This window comes from Xenopus laevis, chromosome 1L (assembly GCF_017654675.1).
Source record: "Xenopus laevis strain J_2021 chromosome 1L, Xenopus_laevis_v10.1, whole genome shotgun sequence".
Lineage (NCBI taxonomy): Eukaryota > Metazoa > Chordata > Amphibia > Anura > Pipidae > Xenopus > Xenopus laevis.
In genome coordinates this window covers 73,441,985-73,469,074 of record NC_054371.1, presented here as the reverse complement: position 1 = coordinate 73,469,074, position 27,090 = coordinate 73,441,985, and the positions used below count along the sequence as shown (strand labels likewise).

General features: G+C 38.8%; 1 protein-coding gene across 1 annotated transcript in view; it reads left to right on the top strand.

The window, feature by feature from the left end:
* Window positions 1–5,525: 5,525 nt before the first annotated feature.
* arsj.L (arylsulfatase family member J L homeolog) overlaps window positions 5,526–27,090 on the top strand; it is a 41,723-nt gene continuing 20,158 nt past the window's right edge. The window contains exon 1 of the mRNA XM_018251572.2: window positions 5,526–6,476. Coding sequence (XP_018107061.1) covers window positions 6,154–6,476 — 323 coding nt within the window. The 5' untranslated portion in view covers window positions 5,526–6,153. The remainder of the gene's footprint in view (window positions 6,477–27,090) is intronic.

Below are 27,090 nucleotides of genomic sequence, written 5' to 3'. Positions count from 1 at the left end.
AATCAGTGTTTTAGTTGATTCTGAACTGAGATATGGTCGCATTCGAGCAATGTTGCGCAGTTGAATACGGCAAGATTTTGCAAGTGTTTGAATGTGTGGTGAAAAAGACAGATGAGAGTCTAAGATGACTCCTAGGCAGCGTGCCTGTGTGGTGGAATGAAAGGTGGTTTTGTTTACGGTGAGTGATATCTGAGGGACAGGGGAAGATCTTGGAGGAAATATGATGAGTTCTGTTTTAGAAAGGTTCAGTTTCAGGTGGCGCTGTGACATCCAGGAGGAGACAGCAGAGAGACAGTCTGTGACTTGGGAAAGGACAGAATTAGAAAGATCAGGAGTAGACAAGTAGAGTTGGGTTTCATCAGCATAAAGGTGATACTGAAGTCCAAATGACTGAATGAGTTTTCCTAGTGAAGTTGTATAGAGCGAGAACAGCAGGGGGCCAAGAACAGAGCCTTGAGGAACTCCAACAGAGAGTGGGAAAGTAGTAGAAGTAGAGTTAGAGAAGGAAACTTTAAAGGAACTGTCAGACAGATAAGATGTAAACCATGAAAGAGCAGTGTCCCGAATGCCAGCTGAGTGTAGAATGTCAAGGAGGAGTGTGTGGTCAACTGTGTCAAAGGCTGCAGAGAGATCTAGAAGGATTAGAATGGAATAATGACCTTTAGACTTTGCCAATAGAAGATCATTGGTTACTTTGGTGAGTGCGTTTCAGTCGAGTGTGATGGGCGGAAGCCAGATTGCAATGGGTCGAGAAGGGAGTTGTGAGTGAGATGCTGGATCAGGCGTTTGTAAACAAGCCTTTCTAGTAATTTGGATGCGAATGGAAGAAGGGAGACCGGTCGATAGTTAGTGGGAGAGCTGGGATCAAGGGAAGGTTTTTTGAGGATAGGAGTGATTAGTGCTTTTTTGTATAATGATGGAACTGATCGCACATACATGCCCTACTCAACATTGGGCCAGATTCAATTTGATGAGAAAAACTAGCCACCTACACTGTAAATCAATTCCAGATGTTCCCATAAAGCCAGATGCAATTCAGTGAGAAAGACATATGTCACTGTTTATCACATGAAAACGCTATTGAGGTCTATGGGAAAAAAACTGAATCTGAATCAGGAGAAAAGTTTTTCTCCTCATATTAAATCTTGCCGATAGATTTTCACGTGATAAACCGTAAAATATCTTTTTCTCAGTAATGGGCAATGGGTCACATTCAATGTAATGAGAAAAAGTTTATCTCTTTTTTTAATTCCAGATTTTCCCATAGAGTTACAGTAGATGCAATACAACGAGAAAACATTCTTTTATGGTTTATCACATGAAAACCTATCGGTGGTATTGAACTTGGTGATAAACAGTGACATATGTTTTTCTCATTTAATTGCATCTGGCCCTTTGTCTGTTACTGTAAACCACACTAGTATTCATTCTAGTACATGAGTGCTGTCTTACTCATAAACTGGATAAATCAACAACATGTCAATCACAACCTTACAAAAACTGATCATCTTTCCACCCAAGCCTGGTCCTACTCCCTCCTTAAATATCTCTATTCATGGCCTGCTCATTAACCCTGTTAATTCTGCACATTGTCTGGGGGTTATCTTTGACTCCTCTCTCTCCCTCTCTGACCATTGTAAGATATGTGCTTGAAATGATCATTGTTACGTGTATTTTTTTTTACCAATATTGAACCTGGTACAGAGTTAACTCCAGGGAAAATGTATAGTGTTACAGCAAGTAAGGCTTTGTTTATTTTGCTGGCTTAAGAAAAGCCAGATAAATGGGTCCCTGGCGTGAATGGTGGAGAGAATGATGGGACCTTCATTCCATACTCCATTTAGTGTTTTCAGCTGCCCCAGCTAAAGGTAGCTATCTGATTAAGTTGCAGGTAAGCAGCAAATAAAAGAGGCATGGGGCTACATCTCATTGCTCCCTGGAGCCCTCCTGTTCGTTATAAGGATAGAGAGGTTCTCTGGACAACTCTTTGTATTGTAGGGGGTGTGGTGCAGCCAGAAGGTGAGCCAGGCCAGACCCTGGTGAGCTGTGTCCCTGGAAGGGAAAATCAAAAAAGGCTTAGTGAGAAGCCTGTATATTGTGCGGAAGTCACCCTGTATGGTGAGAACCCCAAAGAGAGGGGAAAAGTTGACATCACTGTCAAAACTTGTCACTTTTTCTTACACAATATTGACAAAATCCAACACTTTCTTTCACAATTAACAGCTAAGACATGCATGCATATTCTTATGCTATCCCGACTAGACTGCTACTAACTGACCTCCCTAACTCCCATCTCTCCCTACTACAGTCTGTTTTAAATAATTTCATTCAAAAGGGTACAGGCCCCTCCCGTGCTGAAGTCCTTATCATGGCTTCCCATAAAACAATGAATAACCTATGAACTCCTCCTCATAACCTTCATTCCTCTGCACCCCACTACATCTCTTCTCTTGTGTCTACATATGTTCCTGCCTGACTCCTGCACTCCTCTCAGAGCATCAGCTTGGTTGTACCCCCACTACACTGTAACTTGCAGTGCTTAATATTCTCTTATTTGTGTCTGTCTTCCACTTAGATTGTGAGCTTTAGAAGACAGGAACCTTAATTTTCTTGCCTCTTAGACACATAGCTTGGGGGAATCTTTATTGCAAATGTATACTTGTATTTATTTTTTTTATACCTGTACTTTGTATTGATGTGTAGCTATTACTGTAATGAACCCCTGTTTGTTCTATTTATTTTTTATTGTTCTGCTATACAATGCTGTTTACAGTGCTGCTTGGGAAGTGCTATATAAATAAAAGTATATATATATGCATTAGGCAAACTCCATTATTCCTAATGTTCAACCCCTTGCAAAACTTTAAACAACTACATCTTAATAATACACACCTTTTAGAAACAGCCAAAATCGCTAGTTCGCTCATTAATCATCTCCTGCCTAGATTATTGCAACCTCCTTATTGGCCTATGATTCACTTGCTTATCTTCCCTGTCATCCATCCTAAATACAGCTGCAAGGCTCATCCACCTCTGTGCAAATGCCTGCATTGTCTACCAACATCTTCTCAAATAAATTATAACACCTGACCCTTAGTTACAAAGCTTTCAGTAGCAATGCTCCACCTTACATTTCAAGTCTTATCTTCAGATACACTCCAAAGCAACCACTTTGTTCCTCTAATTATCTTAGACTTTGCTTCTCCCTAGTAAACTTCTCACATATACACCTACAGGACTTCACATGTGGAACTTTCATTACCCCATGGCATCAGATGATTCTTTACTTTGCAGAGTTATAAATGTTCATGTAAAACTCACCTTTTTCAGGAAGCTTACACACGTACGTAATTACCTCTAGCATCCTCACTTCCTATTGCACATCGAATTTCACACATGCATAATACACACATAGGCACAGACAATATTTCTCAAACACATGCTCCCCATAGTACCCATAGCTACATATTTTTATTTCTTGGGTCTCCCTTATATCCACCCCTATAGATTGTAAGCCTTTGCGAGAAAGAAATCCTCATTACCCAATGTATCAATTTGCTTTTCTTTTTATGTACCCTTATGCACAGTGTTGCAGACTATGTTGACACTTTTTAAACAAATGTAATAATAATATTGCATATTATAGGCAGCACAGTACTAAATGCGCCTGTCAGAGCAGCTCAGGGCTCTGAAATGTTAATACTGATTTAGTGAGGAACTTGTCAGTGAACTGCAACTAATAACCAGAATGCCAGAATCCTCCCAAGCCTTATGTAAACTCTACCAAATAGGCTTTTATTCTTTGACTTTCCTGCTAAAACCTGGCGCCTTTTTCCCTGTAACATTAACTGCCTTTATGAATAGGACCCTGTTGTTTTTTTTTTTTAAATAGAGTTTAAAAAGTTTATATATATATATATATATATATATATATATATATATATATATATATATATATATATATATATATATATAGCAGATTATGTATCTGCATTGCTATTATTATATAAAATATATTTAAAATCAATAATGATCTTCAATGTAGATTGTGCAAATATAATAGCAATGCAGATACATAATCTGCCATCTGTTAGTTATCCTTTATATGAACAACAAGGCCATTTATTGAACTGCAGTTCTTTAATAAAGCATATATTCATGTGTGTATTGATGATATTTAACTAATATAACACTAAACATGGGCCTTAAACCGGAACGCAGGGGAGCGCAGCTAAAAACGCTCGTCTGCAAGAGCACTTACACGGCACTTGTATTGATAAACAAACCTTTATATGTTTTTAGTATGTGAGTCTTGTTTTCCATATTTTTACAAAAAATATTTTTTACAAAAAGCCTCTGACCAATACCAGGGTGGCATTTTGGGGGCCTATTTTGGTACACAGATTATTCATTAAATATTAATTGGGGTTTACCTGTATTATAATAAAAATACAGCATTAGCAGACTCTCCTGATTTTATTCATAAGCCTGTAGCTGTCAGGGGATGCTGGGAGTTGTGTCAGCTAACAGTTTTGAAATGCTTGATTCATGGAATGTACAGTAATAAGACCTGCTAACGAGAATGCTTGGGACATGGGGTTTTCCAGATAAGGGGTCTTTTCATAATTTGCATCCCCATACCTCAAGTCAACTAAAATATTGTATAAACATTAATAAAACCCAATAGGAGTGTTTTGCCTCCATTAAGGATTAATGATATCTTCGTTTAAGTACAAGGTACTGTTTTATTAATTCAGAGAAAAAGGAAATCATTTTTAAAAATCTGAATTATTTTATTAAAATGGAGTCTATGGCAGACGGCCTTCCCATAATTCGGAGCTTTCTGGATAACAGTTTTGTGGATAATGGATCCTATACCTGTACAATGTGCACTTTGACTTGGAAAAAAAGAGTAGATACAAAATGATATTGCAGCTAAGATAACCCCAGTATACTGAGCTCTCGTCTTCTCAGTGGCAGTGGGAGTCTTTAAAGGATCCAAATAGTTACCTTACTAGCAACTACTCCAGCTGATATCGAACTACAAATCTCTGCAACCCCCAGCCCTGACGCTGTAATATAACGACAACTTTGCGTACATGTTTCGTACTGATATAAAGTGTTACTGTATCAGTGACCCTCCACCCAAAATATTGAATATATTGGGGGCAATAACGTTTGTTTCTGCTGTACCCAATGCTGATCAGTGGGGGCCATAACCAATTGTAGGGCTTATTGCTCTTTCCCCATATCTGCATCGAGCCCAAGAAGTGTATTAGGGGTCTCTCCTGACTATTCCAGTCACCATATTACAGATTTGCCTGTGTTTGAAGATTTTCAGGATAACTTACAGTAGGGCGGATTGCTACTGGTGCCTACTAGTTTTACATTGGGAACAGAAAGGTACAGTTTGCTGCTCAGATCCTGACTTGCTCCTTTCTGCATTGCAACCCGAATAGTGCCTTTGTTTGGAGTGTTTGGAATAAAAGAGCATGGTGTGAGCCTGGTGTGCAGTAGGGAAAGAAGGAGAGAGCCCTGACACTCCAATCACTCAGCACATGGAAGTAAAGAGACGGGACCCCTGACACACTGCAGGGCTGACACACACACACACACATACAACTTTGCTAATAGTTTCTCTCTGGTGGGCGGGACCCTGAATTCTCTCCCTGTCACTCCGAGCACTTTTCTTACTGCTTCCTTTATTGGTGACTGACCGCCTGGCATCAAGCAGCAGCAGCAGGAGGAGGAGATGGGATGAGCTCCGGCACAGGCTGAGGAGGACACTGGCTTTGTGCATGCACTGACAGTTCAATTGTGGGAGATGCAGAAGTGAGGGGTACAAGATCATCAAGCAGGACAGACAGGCAGTTTCCTTGCCCTGAGATGTGCCTGCATACAGACAGGTCTATGTGGCTTTGCTGGAGAGTAGAAAGAGCTCCCTTCACTGACTATAGTCTGTAGTACAACAAAGAAGCTCAGCTGGGATTCACCTAAACTTGCACATATTTAGGTGGGGGTGGGGTGCAGGCATGAAGGCATCCCAGCCAGATGGACAGTGCACTGACCCCAATGAAACATATGGCTTTAATAGCATGCTGACCTTCTGTGAGTTCCTGCTGCTGGTGAATGGAACAGACTGACTGAGTAAAGATGCTGGGGGTTCTCACTGCATTCTCTGCCCTGAGTCTCATGGCCTATGGATACCTGTCCTGGGACAGCGCCAACTCTGTGCTGGAAGATCAAAAGGCAGCGGGAAAAGGGTCCGACGAGCAATCTCCGCGCAGGGAAACTGGACAGCAGCCCCACATTGTCTTCATATTGGCTGACGACCAGGGCTACAGAGATATAGGGTACCACGGATCCGAAATCAGAACTCCCACGCTGGATAAGTTAGCTTCTGAAGGTGTCAGACTGGAGAACTACTATGTCCAGCCCATTTGCTCCCCATCCAGAAGCCAGTTTATCACTGGGAAGTGAGTATATTACTATTCATCCCTTTTCCATACAGTGCACTTTCCACAGTAATACATATGTCCATTCAGTAATAGGCCAACTCAGCAGTAATAAAAATACTAAACAATATACCCCCTCACCTGTACATGCACTCCCACAATCCATCATCTCACCTACCTGTGTGTTTATCCTTCCTTGTTAGGATTCAATAAATGTTTAACTATCAGTTAATCTTCCAATGCTTTCATCGCTGTGTCCCATGTTTCCTTAGCAGAACTTTATTAGCCTAAACCTCACTGTACTTTGCATTTCTCAGGAATTGTTGTTAGAGTTAAACTAGGAGCAGTGATTCATCATTGGATCCCTGTACTTCTAAAAAGGAAATCTCTTGCTGGTGGATATGGTACATGATGATCTCATTAGCTCTTTAGTTACTCTGTGCACAGTAAATTATGCCCAGTGTCTAACAAACTGCAGAACTGTCCATAAAAGCTAAACCGTTAGATTATTGCTGAAACTTCTCTCCATTTTCCAATGGAAAATAATCAAGTCTATCTGTACATAGAACTGTTTAAGAATACTTAATATCTCCAGAGTAATGGGCTCACTCGGCTGTAAGTTGGCAGGAGCAGCACATTTGTTATTTCAGATTAACTAAGAAAATGAAACATTGTATAGCTAAGGTGATGCTTTGAATCCAGGATCCAATTCAGAATTTGTCTGGATGCCAGTGCTTTTTTGTATTACACAATACTGTTCACTGGACTTTAATTCATTTGTAAGTTATATCCTATTCTGTAGAAAAAAAAGTAATCTGTTGATTATAGGAGACCGCAAATTAGTTTTTTTTTTGTATTAAAGGAGTGGTTTGCCCTTAAGTTAACTTTTAGTATGTTATAGAAAGGCTTGAATTGGCTTAAATGTTTATTTTTTTTTTTATAGTTTATGAATCATTTGCCTTCTAATTCTTTGCAGCTTTCAAATGGGATGGTGTCGCTGATCCCATCTAAAAAAAACAAATGCTCTGTAAGGCTGCACATTTGTTACTTTATATTACTCATCTTTCTACTCAGGCCCTCTCGATATTACAGTCTCTCATTCAAATCAATGCATGGTTGCTAGGGCAATTCAGGTCCTAGCAACCAGACTGCTGAAATTGCAGACTGGGGAGCTGCTGAATAAAATGCTAAATAACTCAAAAACCAGAAATAATAGCAAATGAAAACCAATTGGGGGTTATCTCAGAATATCACATCATATTTAAAGGTGAACACCCCCATTAAAAGAGCTTTCTTTGGGGGGGAGGGCTGTAAACAAGGGGAACTACCATGGGCCGTACACTTTGTATGGCCCCCAAGGGCTGCATGGGTATTGAAGCAATATAGTAAAAATAAAGCATTGCACCCCACAAATGAATCTCTTTTTGGAAGGGTGTATGACATGCAGAGAGCTGGTTGGTGTATCCTTTAAAGGGGAATTGGCGAAAGCATCATGGGACAATTTATATCTTTGTTATGCAAAATATGTCTTCCAACTCCAAGTTGGGGGTTCTGAGATTTTCAGTTTAATAGGAGCTGCTAGTAGGCTATTAATTATATGGACCCTATACAGACTCCCACTACTCTTTGTATAGAGGTTACTTTGGCTGCAATATAATTTTGGATCTACTGTAATTTTCTACTTTTCTGTCTTTCTTTTTGTTAAGTCAAAGTGCAGGTTGTTCAGTCTATAAATCAGGATGTTAAAACTTTGTGACCAGCTGTTGTTGAATCACATGTCCCAGCATCCCACAACAGCTGAAGGCGTGTAACTAAAAACAGGAGATTTTGCTTTCATTATGAAACCACGGGTCAAATGCCTTTAGTAATTAATGATTTTCCTGCCCCAAAACATACCCAAAAGCTGAAACCCTATGACTGGTCAGAGATATGTTCTTGAAAGTGTAAAGTATGGCAAGTGAGACTCATACACTGAAAACATATACTGTTAATTGAGAGTCCCTTCAGCTGTAGATCGACTACAACTCCCAGTGGCCTCGGCTTCAACAGAGAGAATCTACGCCGATGTACAAATTGTGCCATACTACATTTACAGATACATGAATCAGAACCTTGCATGTGATTTAACACACACAAATGCAGTCAGATGCTTAAGGTTTGAATGCTGTACAGTCAGCATTGGACTGGGGGGGGGTCTGGGCCCACCGTGGATGCTATCAGAGGCCCGCACCCCCATGGTTCCCCTGCTCCAGCCACAGCCCCCTTCCACCCCGCTAGTGTGTACCTTCTTAAGGCGGCTGTGGAGAGCGAGTCTAGGCCTGGGGGATGTTCACCAGGTTTTTCCCGATATCACGGCGACCCCATCCGACTCTGTGTACTGTTCAGCTGCCAGGGCCTGTACATTAGCTAAAAGTGTTATCTCATGGGGCATTCAGTTGTTGGGTGTTCTGTGCTGAAATTCATGGCATCTATTTAAGAACTGAACTTCTGACATTGGCAACAAAGATTTAGGTTGCTCTTGAGGTATAAGGGCTTTGAAACATATAAGGAAGATCTGTAATGTTGTATTTGGTCAATAAGGGGGCTTATTCCCTTCCCTTTAGATTGTAAGCTCCTTTGCACAGGGCCTTCTTCACCTTTTGTAGTGGTATTGGTTATGATGTATGTAACTCCATATGTTCTATTTATGTAATTAATGTGATTTAGTTGTATAAACACATTTACTTTACAGCGCTGCAAAATATGCTGGCGCTATATAAATAAATGTTATTATTAATAATAATAATAATATGTACTTTACCTACCTACAGCTGTTCCGGACACTTTTCCCCATAGTCAGTTGCATGACAAAATCCATTCATTAAAGGTATTTCAATATGAGCTCCTTGCACTTGTATAGTTGTGCGTATCTATATAGGCACCTCAGGTACCTAATAATATCTGACCTCAGGAGCCTAAATAACTAAAGAACATTTAAAAATAAAAATGTCCCTCAGCCACAGCAGAACACTGGCAGAGTTGGGGGGGGGGGTAAGGGGTGCAGGCTTTGGCGTATGACACGGAGGAAGTGACATGTGACATCACATCATTATGTTGAGGGCACTGTAAACTCCAGTGCCTAGGGTGGCCCCAGATCTAAATACACCCCTGCTCAGCACTGCTGTTTTCCTCTTGCATCATGTTCTGTATTAAGCACTGCTGCACTTTTTGACACAGGGGAGCCCTGGAGTTTCCTCCACCTCTGACTAAGCAGTATATAAGGGGTTCCCACAGCCGCCAAAAGAAGCAGCACAGATGCATCAAAAGAAGCAGGTGCAGATTACTTTAACTCCCCCTGGGAATTGCATCAAAGCTGGAATTCTGCATTGTGGGTAAAAAACATCGAAATTAGCTTGGACGTACACTTTCGTTTCTTCTTCTGCAGTAAGCAATTGACCCCTTAAACAAGGGTGAACAAGCGGCAAATGTTGTTTTCTCCTATTTTAAACGTACCTGTTGCTTATGAAAGGTTATGAAAAGGTGTTAAATAAGCCCAAAACATTTAACCTAGAATACTAGCTTTTTAAATTATGCTACAATAATTAATTACAGCAAATTAGAGCACTGTCAAAAGGGACGTAGAAAGTCCAGTAGTGCTCACTACTTTTTTTTAGATCAATTCTGCTGTAGAAAATTCATTTGTACAAAACAGGCTTGTTATGTGATTTTGTGGTTTAACTAATCACAAAATAATGGCGATCACAAAAAACTCTTATGCATTACTCAGGTTTTGTAAAGATACAGCGAATAAGAGAAGTGTGACAGATGGGGGTGACGTAAAAATTGCATTTACTAATTTAAACATCCATATGGACTATAATGGTTCCCAAGTTTTTGATCAATTTGCACAGGCAAAAATAATAGTCCAAAAGATGCACAGACAGTTTATGGTGGTGTATAGTGTTTAGCTACAGTCTGCTATGAGAGATGCAGCGTTACTGCAAACTCTGGATGTTTAACCTGTGGCCCTACAGCTTTCCCTGAATAGGTCCCAGAACCCCCTGCACTACTCCTGGTTGGGCATTTCTGGAAAACCTTTAGTCAGACCTATATACTGTAGGTGGCCACTGGTTTTAAAGGAGTAGGAAAGGTTAAAACTAAGTAAGCCTTATCAGAAAGGTCCACCTAAATATACCAGTAAACCCTCAACGTAGTGCTGCTCTTAGTCCTCTGTCAAAAGAAACACCACATTATTTCCTTCTATTGTGTACACATGGGCTTCTGTATCAGACCTCCAGCCTCCTTGCCCCAGGCGTGAGCATGCTCAGTTTGCTCCCCTTCCTCCCCCCTCCCTTATCTGCTGTAATCTGAGCCCAGCAGAGCCGGGCCAAGCCGGCCAGGCGCCCTAGGCAGCCTGGTGGGCCACGGCGCCGGCTCAGTGAGCGCTCAACTGCGCATGCACGAAACTTCGTGCGAAATGTGTACGCGCATGCGCAGAAGCGCATTTACACAGAAGACATCAGTGCCAGTCGAGGAGAGACGGGACCGGACACGGGGTAGGCGACAGAACAGGTACGTGCCTGACGCCCCCTCAGCTTTGCGCCCTAGGCACGTGCCTACTCTGCCTACCCCTAGTTCCGGCCCTGGAGCCCAGAGCTATAAGTCAGCAGGGAGAGACTAAGTCAGGAAGTGATGTCCCACCAAACAAACAGAGAGCTTCTAGAGCTTTTTACTCAGGTATGGTAAAAGATTCTACAGAATTAATATAGTATTCTATCTTGCACTATTGCTGCTATTTGATTGGCAATAAATGCCTCCGTTGCTTTCCTTCTCCTTTAAGTGCTTTTTTACTTACTTAGTTAAGTGCAGCATCTTAAAAATAGGATCCGCCTTGGTCTCTTTGCCATGTTGACACAGTTGAGTTGAGTCTGTCTATTTACAATACATCATTACTCAGGATTAGGATTCGGATACAGGCCTTTAGTAATACTACAAATGTTTACAATTAGGTTTTTGTTGACAGAGGAAACGAAAAAAGGCACAGTTTGTACAGGCTAATTGCAATCAGGGGGGGTTCTCTAATCCTTTTGTTACTGGCCAAAAAAGGATTGTAACATTTGCTGAGCTCATTGACAAGCCAAAGAATTCTAATAGTCTCTGGGATGCACCATGTAAGGGCTGATCTATTGCATCTTGTGTGGCCTGGGTTTTGGCACTTGCTCTGCTGTTTTTCAGTGTCTGATTACATAGATTACACATATGCCATTTGTACTTTATGGCTATAGTAAACTATTAAATATATGTTAATCCTCATCTTCAGAAGTTTTTTACTGGATTTTCATACTCTATTTTCTTGCATTTTACATCTCTGCAGAATTTGCTGCCACCAAATAAATACATAATGGTGTCTCTGCCTAAATTAAGTGAACTTCAGATATTTTATCATTTATTAAATCCTCTACATATTATTTTCAAGAAGTCAGTGTAATTGTATGCACTGAGTGTACATTTCCATGTTTAATTCTTTTTTGGTGGGAAGAGTTTTCACTAGTATTGAGCGAATCTGCCACATTTCACTTCAAAACCAAGGAAAATTATGGGCACATTGTGCTGAATAGACCAAAAATGTCATGGGCTATTAGTAAAACTTGTCAATTCCTTGGTAGAAACAGAAAAAAAACTACATGTTCTGTGTCTATATAAGGCATGGTGATAAACATGAGTAATGGATCAGAGTTGTGGGGTTATGTAATAAAAGGCACTAAGTTTGCCCAGGATCGGTAACCCATAGCAACCAATCAGCAGGTAGAATTTACTAGTCACCTGTTTAAACCTTATATTGGTTGCTATGAGTTACTGCTCCTAGGCAAACTTAGTGCCTTTTATTACATATGGGGGTTAGACTTTTAAATGCTCCTGGAGTTGACCTGAGGATTCTTTATGTGTAGTGATGGGTGAATTAATTCGACAGGCGCAAATTCACTGTGAATTTCCACGTTTCGCTGCCAGCTAATAGATTCGCAAATTTGCAGCAAAAAAACGAAATTGTCGGCGTCGGAATTGATTAAGATATCGGCAATGATTAAATGGACGACCATTGACTTTAATGTGCATCAAATGCCGCCAGCGTTAATTTTTCGCGGGAAGTTCATATATTTCGCAGCGAATCAAAATGGGACAAATTCGCCCATCACTATTTATGTGCCATAAGCAAAATAGAGAGAATAAAACCCATTGAGACCCACATACAGAATGTTACAGTAAAACCTAGGTCAAAAGTGTGTACTGCATATATTTCTGTCTTCAGTTGTGTTTATTTATGCAATGCTACTGGATTCCATCTGCTTTCAGCTAACAGATATACAATACAGTAGCAAGTAGAAGTGCCTGCACTTAACAGGCACTTAATGTCCTTCATTGCAATGGAAGAGAAAGTGGCACAAAAACCCTGTTCTCAATGGAGAGTAAAACTGACAATAAACTGGAAGATATGCTCATATGGGGAATTGATCAGACAAGCGCATCTCAAATGGATCAGCACAAAAAAGACACACATTTCAGGGACCCTTATTGTTGCAGTAAAATCAAATTGTTTTATTTCACATTTAAAATACTGACGAGTTTAGTGTTTTGCAACACGTGATCATAGGTATAACCTATATATACCTATATTTATGACTATGTGTGCTGATCCAGATGATGTCTCTCCTGCTACAGTTTCAGAGTGCAGCACCTGGACCACCAACAGTAATTGCTGAGTGACCCACCCCTGAATAAATGGCTTAATATTGAGTGTCCAAGATATGGGTTCCAGAACCAGACAGAAGTCTGGAATGAAAGTATACTTGGATGGAGAACTAATTTAGAAGTAGAAAATGTTGTCCAAGCTTAAGAGTAACCAACTAATTGTTTACCTGTCAGATCTTGCCATCCACATGATCCCCAGACCAATGAATGAATAGTATAGTCGGTTCATGTATGACCACCTTTACTTTCCAGAATCAAGTATGTGTTTGGATTAGGTAGTAAACATGAGTTTTAGATTGATCAAAAAAAATAAAATTGCATTAAGAAATTTAAAACAATATGCCAAATTTAATTTAAAGAAAGAGTATGTATTAAGCAGTTTAAGCATATTTATAACTTTATTTGTACAACAAATAAGCAGATAAAAGTGGTGCATTAGTTGGCTTTAGGTTTGCCTGGATCTTAAACAAATATAAGCAATAACATAAGTTGATTCAATTCCCAGCTACCAATTCAGCACTCCTGACTCTCAGACTTCTGCTGGCATGGATATTCTATTTGATCCTCTCCAGTTGCAGATGAATTCCACTACTACTGCCTGCTGCCTTTGGTTCCTTGCAGCCCCAACACTCTCAATGTTTGCTGCCTGGGGAGGAGCAGCTCCAGAGATGGCGGTAGAGCTGGAATTCCAGGTTCAGGACAGGCTCATGCTGAGACAGAACCAGATCCATAACAGCAATTTAGGATGACACAGGCTAAAAGGAGCCAAAGCTCCTACCTCTATACATGGTATACAAAAGGTATTCACATTCACATGAGGAAAAACAGGCCAAATTTGGGTTGTTCAGGCTGGAGAAGAGGCACTTAAGGGGTGATATGATAACTATGTATAAAAACAGTATAAAAGGGGATCAGATAATAATCTCTATATTACTATATTTACCAGTAGGTCTTTCCTTTTTTTTACAGTGAGAGCTGTGAACATGTGGAATTCTCTCCCTGAGAATCAGTTGTACAGGCTGATACATTAGATAGCTTTAAGAAGGGGTTGGATGGCTTTTTAGCAAGTGAGGGAATACAGGGTTATGGGAGATAGCTCATAGTACAAGTTGATCCAAGGACTGGTCCGATTGCAATTTTGGAGTCAGGAAGGATTTTTTCCCCCTCTGAGGCAGGCCCGGACTGGCAATCTGTGGGTTCTGGCAAATGCCAGAGGGGCTGCTATAAGTCATAAAAAGTCAGTATTTTGTGGGCTGGTGGGTCTGTTTGGGCCTCTGTGTGGACTGATTGGGCCTCTGGGTAGCTGAAAGGCCAGGGCCTATTTTGACTCTCAGTCCAGACCTGCTCTGAGGCAAATTTGAAAGGCATCAAATTGGGTTTTGCCTTCCTCTGGATCAACTAGCAGTTAGGCAGGTTAAAATAGAGTCTAAAGGTTGAACTTGTGTCTTTTTTCAACCAAACTTACTATGTTACTATGTCTAATCCTACACACAAACAAGAAGCATTGCTTTTATACCATTACATGAATATGTTTAACACTCACTCATGAAAATATGGGCAGAGAATGAGAAAGAGTAACCTTTGCTAGGAACCAGTCTACCACTGGGGTAGATACATGGAATATTTTGCAACGAGGAGCTCTTAGATTGCAAAAACAACATAAATCATAAAATCATATTTATGGCTCTGTAGTTACTGTATTATTAAACTAGCCCAATGGATTGAATGCTGCAGGAGTAAAGCTGGACATACATGTAAAAATACACTTGTTTGGCGCAGTAAGCAAACAAGCAGATATTTGCTCAAATTGAACACCCAAGAGCTGGATCAAATATGCAGAAAGAAAATATAGCCAGAAATAAGAAACTATGTTGTTTAAACAACTATAAATCAATGAATATTGGTGTGTATAAATCACCAAATATACAGTAAACACTACAAGGTATATTAGTTAAAGGTTGAGTGTTAGTGGCATTGGAGATTTTTTGCCAAAGTTTCTTATTGGAGTTTTACACTTTATAAATTATAAATTATAAATTAAGAAAAACTTACATTTTTAGAGGAAAAATATGATTCATGAAAAAAAAAATCTGATTAGTAAATCAAACCCTACAATTATGAAAAATGTACCAATGATAAAATAAAAGCTACCCAAAGAGCCACCTTTGGACTTGTCGGTTTAGCCAGCCAGTAGCCCCAGCCCTATTTTTTTTATGCATGCAGCTGGGAGAGCTTGCTGAGACTTGGGGAATAGTGATGTGGGGGTTGGCAAAAAGTTGACCCACACCCGACCCTAACCCACCCACTCCCAATCCACAGCCAACCCAAACCTGCCCGATACTTCTATTTAAAGACCCCCGCCCAACCCGCTCATGTCTGATGTCACAAAAGGATGGCGGGGCAGGTGTGTGCCAGAAGAAGAAGCTGACATACAAAGGTCATGGGTGGAAAGAGAGGAGCTCAACCTGAACCTGCCCAGACCTGCAAACTGTGTGTGGAAGTTGACCCGAACCTGCCTGACCCGTGGGTTTCGGCTTGGCCTGCACATCACTACTGGGGAAAAAATTTATGACATTTATGTTTATATGGTTGCTGAAACAGAAGGTTGAAAATGTATTAAATCAAAACTGCTGGCAAGTTCAAGTCTTTTTAATGATTTTTATTTACAGTAAAAGGCATTATGTAAAATAATGACCAATAGATATGTGGACATCCTCAAATGTAACCCTGTTTTATTAAATTATTATAGACACCCTTTTGTTATGAAGTAATGTAAAGCAATGCCCAACTTGCCGGTGCTATATAAATGTATGGTGTTGATATGCATATAAGTTGATTTTAATTTCCATAAACTTGGATTTTATGTGTTAGCCAGCAGATCAGAAGAAATAAACATGTATTTTGCACTCTAGTGAAAAAGAGTGGCAAAAATATGTGGCAAAAGTCAGTTCACTTTAAATCTATGAACATTGTGACAATGTTGCTTTATGCAGTGCTTAGCCCAGAACGCTTCTCTTTACTCCTCTGCACCCATCAATAAATGTGCTTAAATTTGATCAGTGTCCATTTGTTTAAACACTTTCCTGACTAACCTGAAGCAAGTTATTATGAGGATTATTTACTAAACTCTGGTCAAGCTTTTTGGGGCAAAACTCAAATTTAAATTTTTTTTTAAACTCAAATTTTTCAAGATTTATTAAAGCCCGATGCAGCAAAAAGTCAGAATCCGAAAATCTGCCATCTCAGACCTACTGAGGTCGTGTATAAGCCAGTGGCAGAGGTCCCTATCCTATTTTGAAGTTTCGACTTGTGTTTTTGCTTGATTTTATTGAGTTTTTACCCGACCCAATTAAACTTTTTAATAATATATAAGGTCTAATTGGGTATGGAAGTTTGGTCGTGTTTTTTTTATTTAAAAAATCAAATAAATTCGTATTTAAGTAAATAGCCCCCTATATGTCAAACATTTCTGTATGCCCCACAATTTGCTTTGTAGATCGGTATCACAGCTTAGGGGGAAAACTCTGCACTGAGCTAAGAATGGAAAGGTTTTGACGTTAGTTTCTTTTGAGTATACAGTTATTAAGGGATTAATATTTTTCTAGTTTTAAGCTCTTTGTGTTTGGGTTTGTTGGCAAGTGCTGTAAGCAGCTTTGTTCATAACAGAATCTTAATGCCACATGCCACTCCCAGAAATAATTTTAGTGTGAGAAATGCAAGAACATTTGAGAAATTCGAGTTTCGTTTTTTTTGCTTGTTTTCTCTCCCTCTCTCTCTCTCTCTCTCTCTCTCTCTCTCTCTCTCTCTCTCTCTCTCTCTCTCTCTCTCTCTCTCTCTCTCTTTATCTCTCTCTCTGTCTCTCTGTCTCTTTCTCTCTTTATTTTAACTTCCATAATAAAATGACCAATCACTAAGGGAATGCACAATAAATACATCCATTCTTTTCCCCAAAATATCTTTCCAGAAGATACAAGGGCATGCATTGAGATTAGAAGAAATGTGGATACATCTTAAGGCGGGAGTATATATTGTGGGGGTGTAGGATTCTTATTCTAAACACAATCTTATAGAGTTTGCCAAACAATAATGTCAATCTCCATCTATAGCTCAGTGAAATAAAACAAACCATCCAGTACCTGATTATTTTACATGGTATTGCTATAAGTGTGCCAAAAGTACATTGCAGTAAAAAATTTTTTTTAAAAAAAACCACATTAATAATTAGTATTAACAGATCTTAAAAAATGTTAGAAAAGGCAGGAGGCTGAATAAAAACAATTACATCTAGGAATCTATCAGCCAAGATCAGCCTTTGTTGTCCTAGCTCCCCTTTTTTTGATGGGGATTTACTTAAAGGGATTCTATCACAGGAAGACTTTTTTTTATTTTAAATGCACCCGTTAATAGTGCTGTTCCAGCTGACTTCTGCAATGAAATCCGTTGCAAACCTTTATCAATATATTTAATTTTGATACTGACATAGGGCTAGACATGTTGATAGTTTCCCAGGTGCCCTCAATGTGACTTGTGCTATGATATACTTCAATCACTCTTTACAGCTGCACTGCAAGCTGGAGTGATATCACACACACCCCTTCCCCCCCCCCAGCAGCCCATCAGCAGAACAATGGGAAGGTAACCAGATAACAGCTCTCTAACACAAGATAACAGCTCCCTGGTACATACAGTAGAACCCTCATTTTACGTTTTTCAGGGGACCAGAGTCCCCGGGTGTAAAATCCAGGAAAATGTAAAATAAGGGAAATGTTTTATGCATAATTTATTGGTGGGACCACAAAATAACAATGTAAAATGAGAGAAAACTTAAAATCAGGGCATGTAAACTGGGGGTTCTACTGTATGAGAATAGCACTTAGTAGTAAAAAAAACTTAGGGACCTGAGATGGTTGCCTACACACCAATATTTGAAGTGATATTTAAATAAATTATTTGCAGTGTAAACTGTATAATTTAGAAATAAAAACTACACCATAAAGAATCATGACAGAATCCCTTTTAAAGTTTGACATCTTTATCACATGTGCTATAACTACAGCTTTTACTGAGTGTTAATTTAGATATAAAACCACCACAAAGTATCAGAAAGAGTATCAAAACTGTAAAAAGTAAGGATCACTAATAATCAATAAAACATCAAATAAATATCAGACTTTTTTCACCATGAAGCAAAGATGGGTGACTACCCTACATGGCATTTGGAATTTGCACATGGTCAGATAAGATGCTGTACACTACATTTTTTAATACAACCTTTTAGTTGGGTTTGCAAATTTCATGTGGTATAATGATACTGTATGATTTTACTTTCATACATCAGCAGTTTTTACAAGTTCTTTATTTTTTGCTGGCTTCATATTCTAACCATGAAGGCATTGACCATGAATCAAGTTTTTGTCTTCCAGATTTTTTTTAATTGAGTGTTAAACCAGAGCCAATATAAACTGAGCTGTGTCTGGTTAATATATTATGATAGTAAAGCATTTCTGAATTTTCACACTTAACAGTCACTTGCATCTCTTTCCATATTCTACATACAGCTTCCTGCTGTATATCTAGAAAATTGGTTTAAGAAGAATGTGCTGCGCTAGCTAAGGGACCTAACCACATTTTACTGGAAAATACAGGGTGGGATTTAGATTGTGGTCCCCAATTATACATTTACATTTGTTCATGTGTAAGGTACAGTGTGTAAACAAGAATAAAGTATGCGAAAAGGGGAAATATTGCAGAAATGTAATATGAACTTAATCTCATGTAAATAAAACACTCTCTAAATATAATTGAAGAACACACACCAATGATGTATTAGAGCGGGCAGTCAAACTTTCAAACTCATACAAAAAGATGAAATTTTGAAATTGGATATATATACTCAGTCTGTAAATAATGAATAGTCTAAAATATTTAATATTTTTTGTAATATTTTAGGCCGGATGTACTAAGTGGAGCAACAATATACTGGAGATATACAGTATGCTCATTCAAATTTGCTTTCCTGCAAAAAGTTGCTGCAAACTTCTGCAGACAGTGGACCGACAACATTTTCTTCTGTTAAAAGCCATTATTTTACAAGCACTATGACTCTTTTTACAACTTAGAAGACTTCAACAATTCTGTAGAACCATCTACTCAATTGATGTTAAGCATCTGCCTATCCTTTAAGGCCTTAGGGCTATCTAGAAATAGGTGGAGTTTTTAGAGAATGTTTCCAATGGCAGTTTAGGGGCAAAATGCAATATCTACATATTACGTTTTGCTTCTGATGTCATTGGTCAAAATAGATATCCTTAAAGGTGATTTCGGTTGTGATTTATAAGATGGAAGCTGATTTCCACTGAATCTCATATAGGGGCAGATTTATCAAGGGTTAAATTTCGAATATAAAAAACTTCGAATTTCAATGAAAAAAGACCAACCGAAATTTATTTTAAAAAATCTACGTTTTTTTTGGCTGAGAAGGCCCATTTTTGATCGAATAGGTCTGTTTTCATTTGAATTTGAATCATACGAATCCAAGTAATAGTGCATTCCAATTGTATGAAATGAAGTTTTTCCCAAAAAAAAACAGATTTTTCACAGTTCATCAGTGACTCCAAATAGGTTCTAGGAGGTCCCCAGCTAAAACAGCAATTCAGCAGGTTTCAGTTGGCAAATGGTTTAAGCCGAATTTTTAAAGAGACAGTACATTCGAATTTTATAATTTTTTTCAAATTCAAATTGAATTTGGACTATTCCCTAGTCGAAGTGCACAAAAATTAGCTTGAAATTCGAATTTTTTTAATTCAAAATTTCACTTCGACCTTTGATAAATCTGCCCCGTAATGTTATAGCAATAGAAATCTTTGTACAAAAATCTCACAAGCTATGCTGAGTCTGCCATACATATAGGGGCAGATTTATCAAGGCTCGAATTTCAAAATTAAAAAACGTTGAAATTCGAAATCCGTTTTCGATCGAATAGGTACATTTTTCGATCAAATTCGAATTGTACAAATCTGCCCCTTACTGTTCTAAGCATTGTTGCACTGGGCCAGCGGGACACCAGGAAAATACCCAGTGACCCCAGCCCATGTGGTCCCACAAGCCCAGATCTGATCCCCATAGCCAGCAGCTCCAGCACTCCTTCATCCCGCCCCCTGGCCAATCACATGAAGAAATAGTGTGCAAGAAAAAGGTAGATGAGGGGGACAGAGGGAGATTTGTGGATGGGGTGGTGGGACCCATGGGGATTTACATTGGTGGCGGGGGCCCATGGGGATTTTAGGCTGGGGCAGGGGGGTCTGTAGGGATTTTAGGCTGGGCTGGGGGCCCTAATGTGGCAGCCCCAGTGTGCCCAGAACCCCCAATCTGATGCTGGTTCTAAGTAACTACCAGTATTTATGGAAAACTTGCGTAAATAGGAGATAAAATGACATGAAAAAGGGTAATTCTGCACAGGTTTGTTCATGAGATAATGTAGGGGCAAATTTACTTAAGGTCGAATATCGAGGGTTAATTAACCCTCGATATTCGACTGTCGAAGTTAAATCCTTCGACTTCGAATATCGAAGTCGAAGGATTTATCGCTATTCGTTCGATCGAACGATCGAATGAAAAATCGACCTAAAAAAAAATGAAAAAAAAGCCTATGGGGACCTTCCCCATAGGCTAACATTGCACTTCGGTAGGTTTTAGGTGGCGAAGTAGGGGGTCGAAGTTTTTTTTAAAGCGACAGTACTTCGACTAACGAATGGTCGAATAGTCGAACGATTTTTAGTTCGAATCGTTGAAGTAGCCCATTCGATGGTCGAAGTAGCCAAAAAAAACATTCAAAATTAGAAGTTTTTTTCCTCTATTTCTTCACTCGAGCTAAGTAAATGGGCCCCATAGTGTTTACAAGAAATAGTAGCTAAGGGAACGTTGGCATGATCAGCAAGATGTGAAGAAAAAGTGCATACTCCTGAACTGTCAAGACCAAATAGCCCTGCAAATGCTAAGTGGCCACCATCCTAAAACATTGTCTTGAGAATTTTTGTCTGTCTTTCCCATCACAGGGTTAAGTGGCAGTATCTCTTTTCTTCTATTAAATGGCCTATCTGGAGGTAACAACGGAATGCTTTTATCTTTTCAAAAGAGAACAACTGACTTGTTGTAACAAGACAAAAGTCTTTATGATGACATCTGTGAAACCACAAAAATTATATTTCATCACTGTAAAGCTGATAAAAGTAGTGTGACAAAAAGGAAGTAATCCTCTCCATATATGTATAAACAAGTATTTTGAAATAAGAAAAGTCTTTTCTCCCTTTCTTTTTATTTATCTTTAAGCCTGTTGTAGCTCTATAGCTTGGGTCTACTAAATGCTCTAGTGCTAGTGAGATATATAGATATACTACTATAATAGCAGTCTACAGAATGGGGATTTTAAAATGAGTTTGCTAACTTTATTCCATGGGTAATTTTTTAAAAAATACGACCAAGACAACAAAATAGGTGCTCTGGAAATGAACTGAAATCATCTAAGCACTGTGAGTTATAGAAAAACTAAACAGCAAATCTAGTGATGTCTCCTTATGACTGCTTCGCCTGACACATGAGCCCCAACAATCAGTCTCTGTGGTCTCTTACACCCCTTAAAATATTTGCACCACCAGACAGCAAAACCTTCACTGCCTTTGACTTCCTCAAAGAGACACATGGTACAAAAAGGGATGATTCTTAAAAACAAAATTTGAGGGCCTATGGTGAAAGCTTACATTTATAGATAGAACTGTCTGTGAAGCATGGAGCAACAAATTTGCCCAGTGTTTATAAATGAGCCCCACTATCTGCTAAGCCAATATATATCTACAATAGTTTAAGGGGCAGATTTATCAAGGGTCGAATTGAATAATCTCATTTTTATATTCGAATGTTGAGGTGGCAGATTTACTAAGCTCGAGTGAATGGTTCGAATGTAAAAAAAGTTTGAATTTTGAAGTAAATTTTTGGGTACTTCGACCATCAAATAGGCTATATTCGACCATTCGACTTCGATTCGAAAAATTCGAAGTTAAAATCGATAATCAAAGTACTGTCTCTTTAAAAAAAACCTCGACTTCATACTTCGCCAAATTAAACCTACCGAAGTACAATGTTAGCCTATGGGGACCTTCCACAGCACTTTTCTAAGTTTTTTTTGATCGAATAGAAATCCTTAGATCGATCGCTAAAAATCATTCACATCGTTCGATTCTAACTATTTTCTATTCGATCGTTCAATCAATGGAATGCGCTAAAAATCCTTCGACTTCGAATATCGAAGTCGAAGGATTTCAATTCTTAGTGTACTTCGACTAGGGAATAGTCCAAATTCTAATCGAATTTGAAAAGAATGTGAAAATTCGAATATTGAAATTTATCATGACTATTTGTCATCTAAAACCTGTTGAATTGCTGTTTTAGCCTATGGGGGACCTCCTAGAACCAACTTTTTGGGAAAAACTTCAAATCGAATTCGATTGAATACGATCAAATTAGATTAGAATGATCAAATACAGCCTATTCACCAGAAGTTAAAAAATTTGATTTTTTTTTAATACATTTCAGTCTTTTTTTATTCAAATTAAATTTTTTTTATTCAAATTCAAAATAACTCCCATCAACTCAAATTCGACCCTTGATAAATCTGCCCCTAAATGTTACAGGTTGCCCAGTACTAAAGAATTCCATAGACAATGGCATTTCTAATCTACCTATAAATATATCACTGAAGAGGAATATTTATACCATGAAAGCTATGTAAAGTTCTGAATGAGTCAAGTTGACAGGTAATTTATATCTTTCTCTGTTTCCTGTGTAAGAAATAAATTATTTGTTAGAAAATGTTAATGTGGAACTTGTTTACACACCCACAATATAAATCAAGCAAAATTAATGCAAAATTAACCTTACAGACAAATAAAACCAATCATGTGACTAATTGGAGTGTTTCATTTTGTTGAATACTTGTAAAGAACCAAGTCTTAACCTTTATCATTACTGGAAGGAACTAGTGTTCCACTGGCAGTCAAAGGACGCCTAGAAAAATTGTGTTAGTCATGACACAAAGACATTAAATCAACACAAAGGATTAGAGAATGCCTTACGTGGGAACTGCCAAGTAAATATTTGGATAAGTGCTCCACTTGGACTGCACAGTGATGCAATGAGTATTAAATGACTAGGTTATTGTTGTCTGAGACAAAACATTTTTGTCTTTATACACATCTAAATGTAAACAATGATAACCTCACCATAGATGAGAAGTTTTAATGTCATTGAGTCTTTACAATGGAAAGAGTGGTAAGGAATATGGTAAATCTGCAATTATCAGTGTTGGAGCTACAACTTTCAATACTTCTTGATGGTCTTTGACTTTCAAAAAATAGTGACTGTTTGGGGGGGAAAGATCTTGGTTCTAAAGTTGAAAGGTCTCAAGCACAGGGGGTGCTCTTGTGCAGACTAGTTCCAGCTAAAATGAAGACCAATACAAAGAATGTATCTCCTCAGGACAATGGGTACATGCCATCTAATGGGGTCATTTACGAAAACTCAAATGAATCTCAGTTTTTCATTAAAACAAAGTCAACCAAACTCCCTTCCAGAATTTTTAACTCATTTATCAATAATCGTATTGATTCGTATTATACGTTTGACGCTCCAAAAACTCAACCTTATCGGATTATCAGATGAAACCTCCGAATTTATCTGATTATCCAGCACTGATCACGAAATTAGAATCTGATAATATTCCATCTCAAACCTGTCAAGGTCATGTAGAAGTCAATGGCAGATGTCCCTGAAGTTGTTTCATGATGTGATCTGCACTGAATAATCCGATAAAGTCAAGGTTTTCGTATGATCATCCGAAAAAAATCAGGGTTTTGAGCTCCAAAATTTAGTTTTTGGAGCATTAATTGTACAATACAAATTGATGCTTGATTTTGTCACAAAATTTGATTTTGTTTTTTTTTTAAGAAAATGTATTGATAAATGAGTTCAATTCGTGGAAGGGAGTTTGGTCAACTTTGTTTCCATTAAAAACTGAGATTAATTTGAGTTTTAGTAAATATGCCCCTAAGGGGGTTATTTACTGAAACCTAAGGATGGACAAATTTCACTAGTTTTGTCAAAAATTCGCCGCCGCCGGGCGAAATGTCGCCGACGCCCATTAAAGTCTGTGGGCGTCAAAAAAAAATTTGCCGCGCGGCAAAATTGTTTTGACACGCGTCTTTTTTTTTACGCACAATGACATACAAGTCTATGGGCGTCATTTGTGCGGTGAAACAAGGCGAAAAAATTCGCCCATCCCTACTGAAACCTAGTATTTTTTCTCCTATTTTACCAGACACAAACTCATCCTTACTCCCATCCACAAATTTGGCTAATGTACTAATAATTAAACTCGAAAAAAATCGGATTAAAAAAAACTAAAAATTTTACGTTTTTACAAATACCTCGAATTTTTCAAGTTTAAAGGGTTAAATACTTCAGATTTTTCAAGTTTACAGACTAAAAACCCAAATTTATTGAGTTTTCGAGCCAAAACAACCATCAAATGCCTGAAAATCGTAAAGGCAAAAAACATAATATATCTCGGGAAAAGAAACATGTTGCCCAAAAAACCTCGACCAGAAAAAATTTGAGTTTAGTAAATAACCCCCTTAATAAATAGACCCCTAAGTGTCAGTATTCTGAACAAACTGTGCTGACATTAGCCTATTGTACTAACAGAATTGAGAAAAATGGAAGGAATCTGACATTCACTGAATACTATAAACTATAATAAAAAAGAGAGTTTATAAATGGTGCATCAAAGTCACTATTACATTTTTCCAAAAAAAAAAAAAAGCTTGATTTTATCTGTAATTTAATATGAACAGTTTCATTCTGCAGTGAAATTGTTCATGCATTTTCAGACATTTCTTCTGCAGCCTTCTGCTTCATTATGTATAGAGCTAAAAATATTTCTTTACAATTGCTGGCTGGTGGGCGGACAGCTCCGACAGAAATGTGCTCAAATTAGCTGTAATGTAATGCGGGCTTTGTTATATTATTCATTACAATGCAGTGACAATTCATCCCTGATTAGGGGCATTTTCGGCAAAATAATTACCAAGCAACACATTTTCAAGATTAATGAGAATCAGGTGTTACACTTGCAGCAATCCAGCTGCTCTGAACATCTGTCTTACTGAGGATGCTGGGTATTACAATCTATAACCAGTGAAGGTCAGCTTCTTGAGTAATCAAGACATCAGGGTCATTTACGGATGCAGCACCCACAAAAATGGGTGCAGATGTTGCATACTGTCGTTATTTATCCTCCAAACTTGCTTCTTGTTTCTGTCCTGCCTCTTCTACTAAATCGTGTGCAAAGGTTCCCATGGTGGGCTGCATCAATAGGAGCACAAGGCTAGCACTCAAAGAATCACATGCAAATGAATGTCATTTTATCACCAAAGGGCCAGAACTGACACAGATGTACCTTCACACATGCAGCTTTTACTTCCATATAGTAGTACTAAGCACCATTGTTTCCTCCTGCATCTTCTACTGACTGTATTGTACAAAAATTACACCTATTGATGCTGGGGAACCTGGGAGCTACCTCCAACCTGACAATGGCAGTAATTATAGGAATCAACACAGTGGGTTGCATCAATAGGAGCAGCAGATTGCAGATAAAGAATCACATGCAAATACCATTGTAAGACCACATTGACATAAGGGCAGGGCTGTATTTAGGTCTGATGTCACTCTAGGCACCAGACCTTAACACGCCCTTACGCCATACATGTGACGGACTGCACACACTGCGGGAGTGATGTCAGGCGTTGTGTGCGTGTGATGTCACTTCCGCCTACCAACATGGCCCCTTACCCTGCACCTCCCCCCCGCAGCTCCTATGGAAATCCGTGGCTGAGGCTGGGCAATATTTTTTTTTTTAATTTAAAAAATAAATTTATAGGCACCCAAGTGCCACTCCCCAAAACCTGTCACACTAGACACAGGCCTTAGGGTGCCTTATACCTGTAAATATGCCCCTGCATAAGGGACACAATCCCCACTCTGAAAATGTTAGCCGCAGCCTGCATCCAATTTGCATCACATTTTTATTCATCATAAATAACCAGTGTCAGACTGGGGTGTGTGGGGCCCCCAGTGGCTGCCACATTTAGGGTCCACCACCCCAGCCACAGAGGCCCATACATTGTTGCAAATCCCCCCAGAAGCACTCCCACAGGACCTCTGAGTCTCCCCGTACCTCCAATTGACAACATGATGCTGCCTGAACTTGTAGCAACCGTGTCTCAATGCTGGTAAACAGTGGGTCTAGACTGGTGGGGCCCACGAGGGCCAGTTCGAGAAGGCTTCTGTAATTCTACCTTTATAAAGCATCCCTATTACATAAATGATAGCATGTATTTTATTTGTGACTCGAGTTGTCTTTTAAGTCTATCGCTGGCTTTTGATTTCCTTAATATGTACGCAACATATCATTTATTAAAGTCTAACATTGTGCCCCACAGAAACAGATTATAGTTCTATAAAATACAGCCAAGTGACTTTCAGATGAACTTCACATTATCTAATTTGCGTAGCTATGCCACACTGTAATTATGAATTAAAATCATTTTTAGCCGTCAGCGAAACCCTCCTCGTAGTCATATCAGCTGACCCGCAATTGCAGTTGACAAAAATAGGCAGTTTAATAATATAAGAAAATATTCAAAGCTATAGCTATGGACACTTTAAACAACTAAAACCCATTTTAGAGACAGAAATGTTGGTGTTCTACATTTTAAGGAAGTCTTACATTACAGAATAATTTATCTATTTTAAAAGAGAACTAAAGCCTAACTAAAGAAGTAGCTAGAAATGTTGT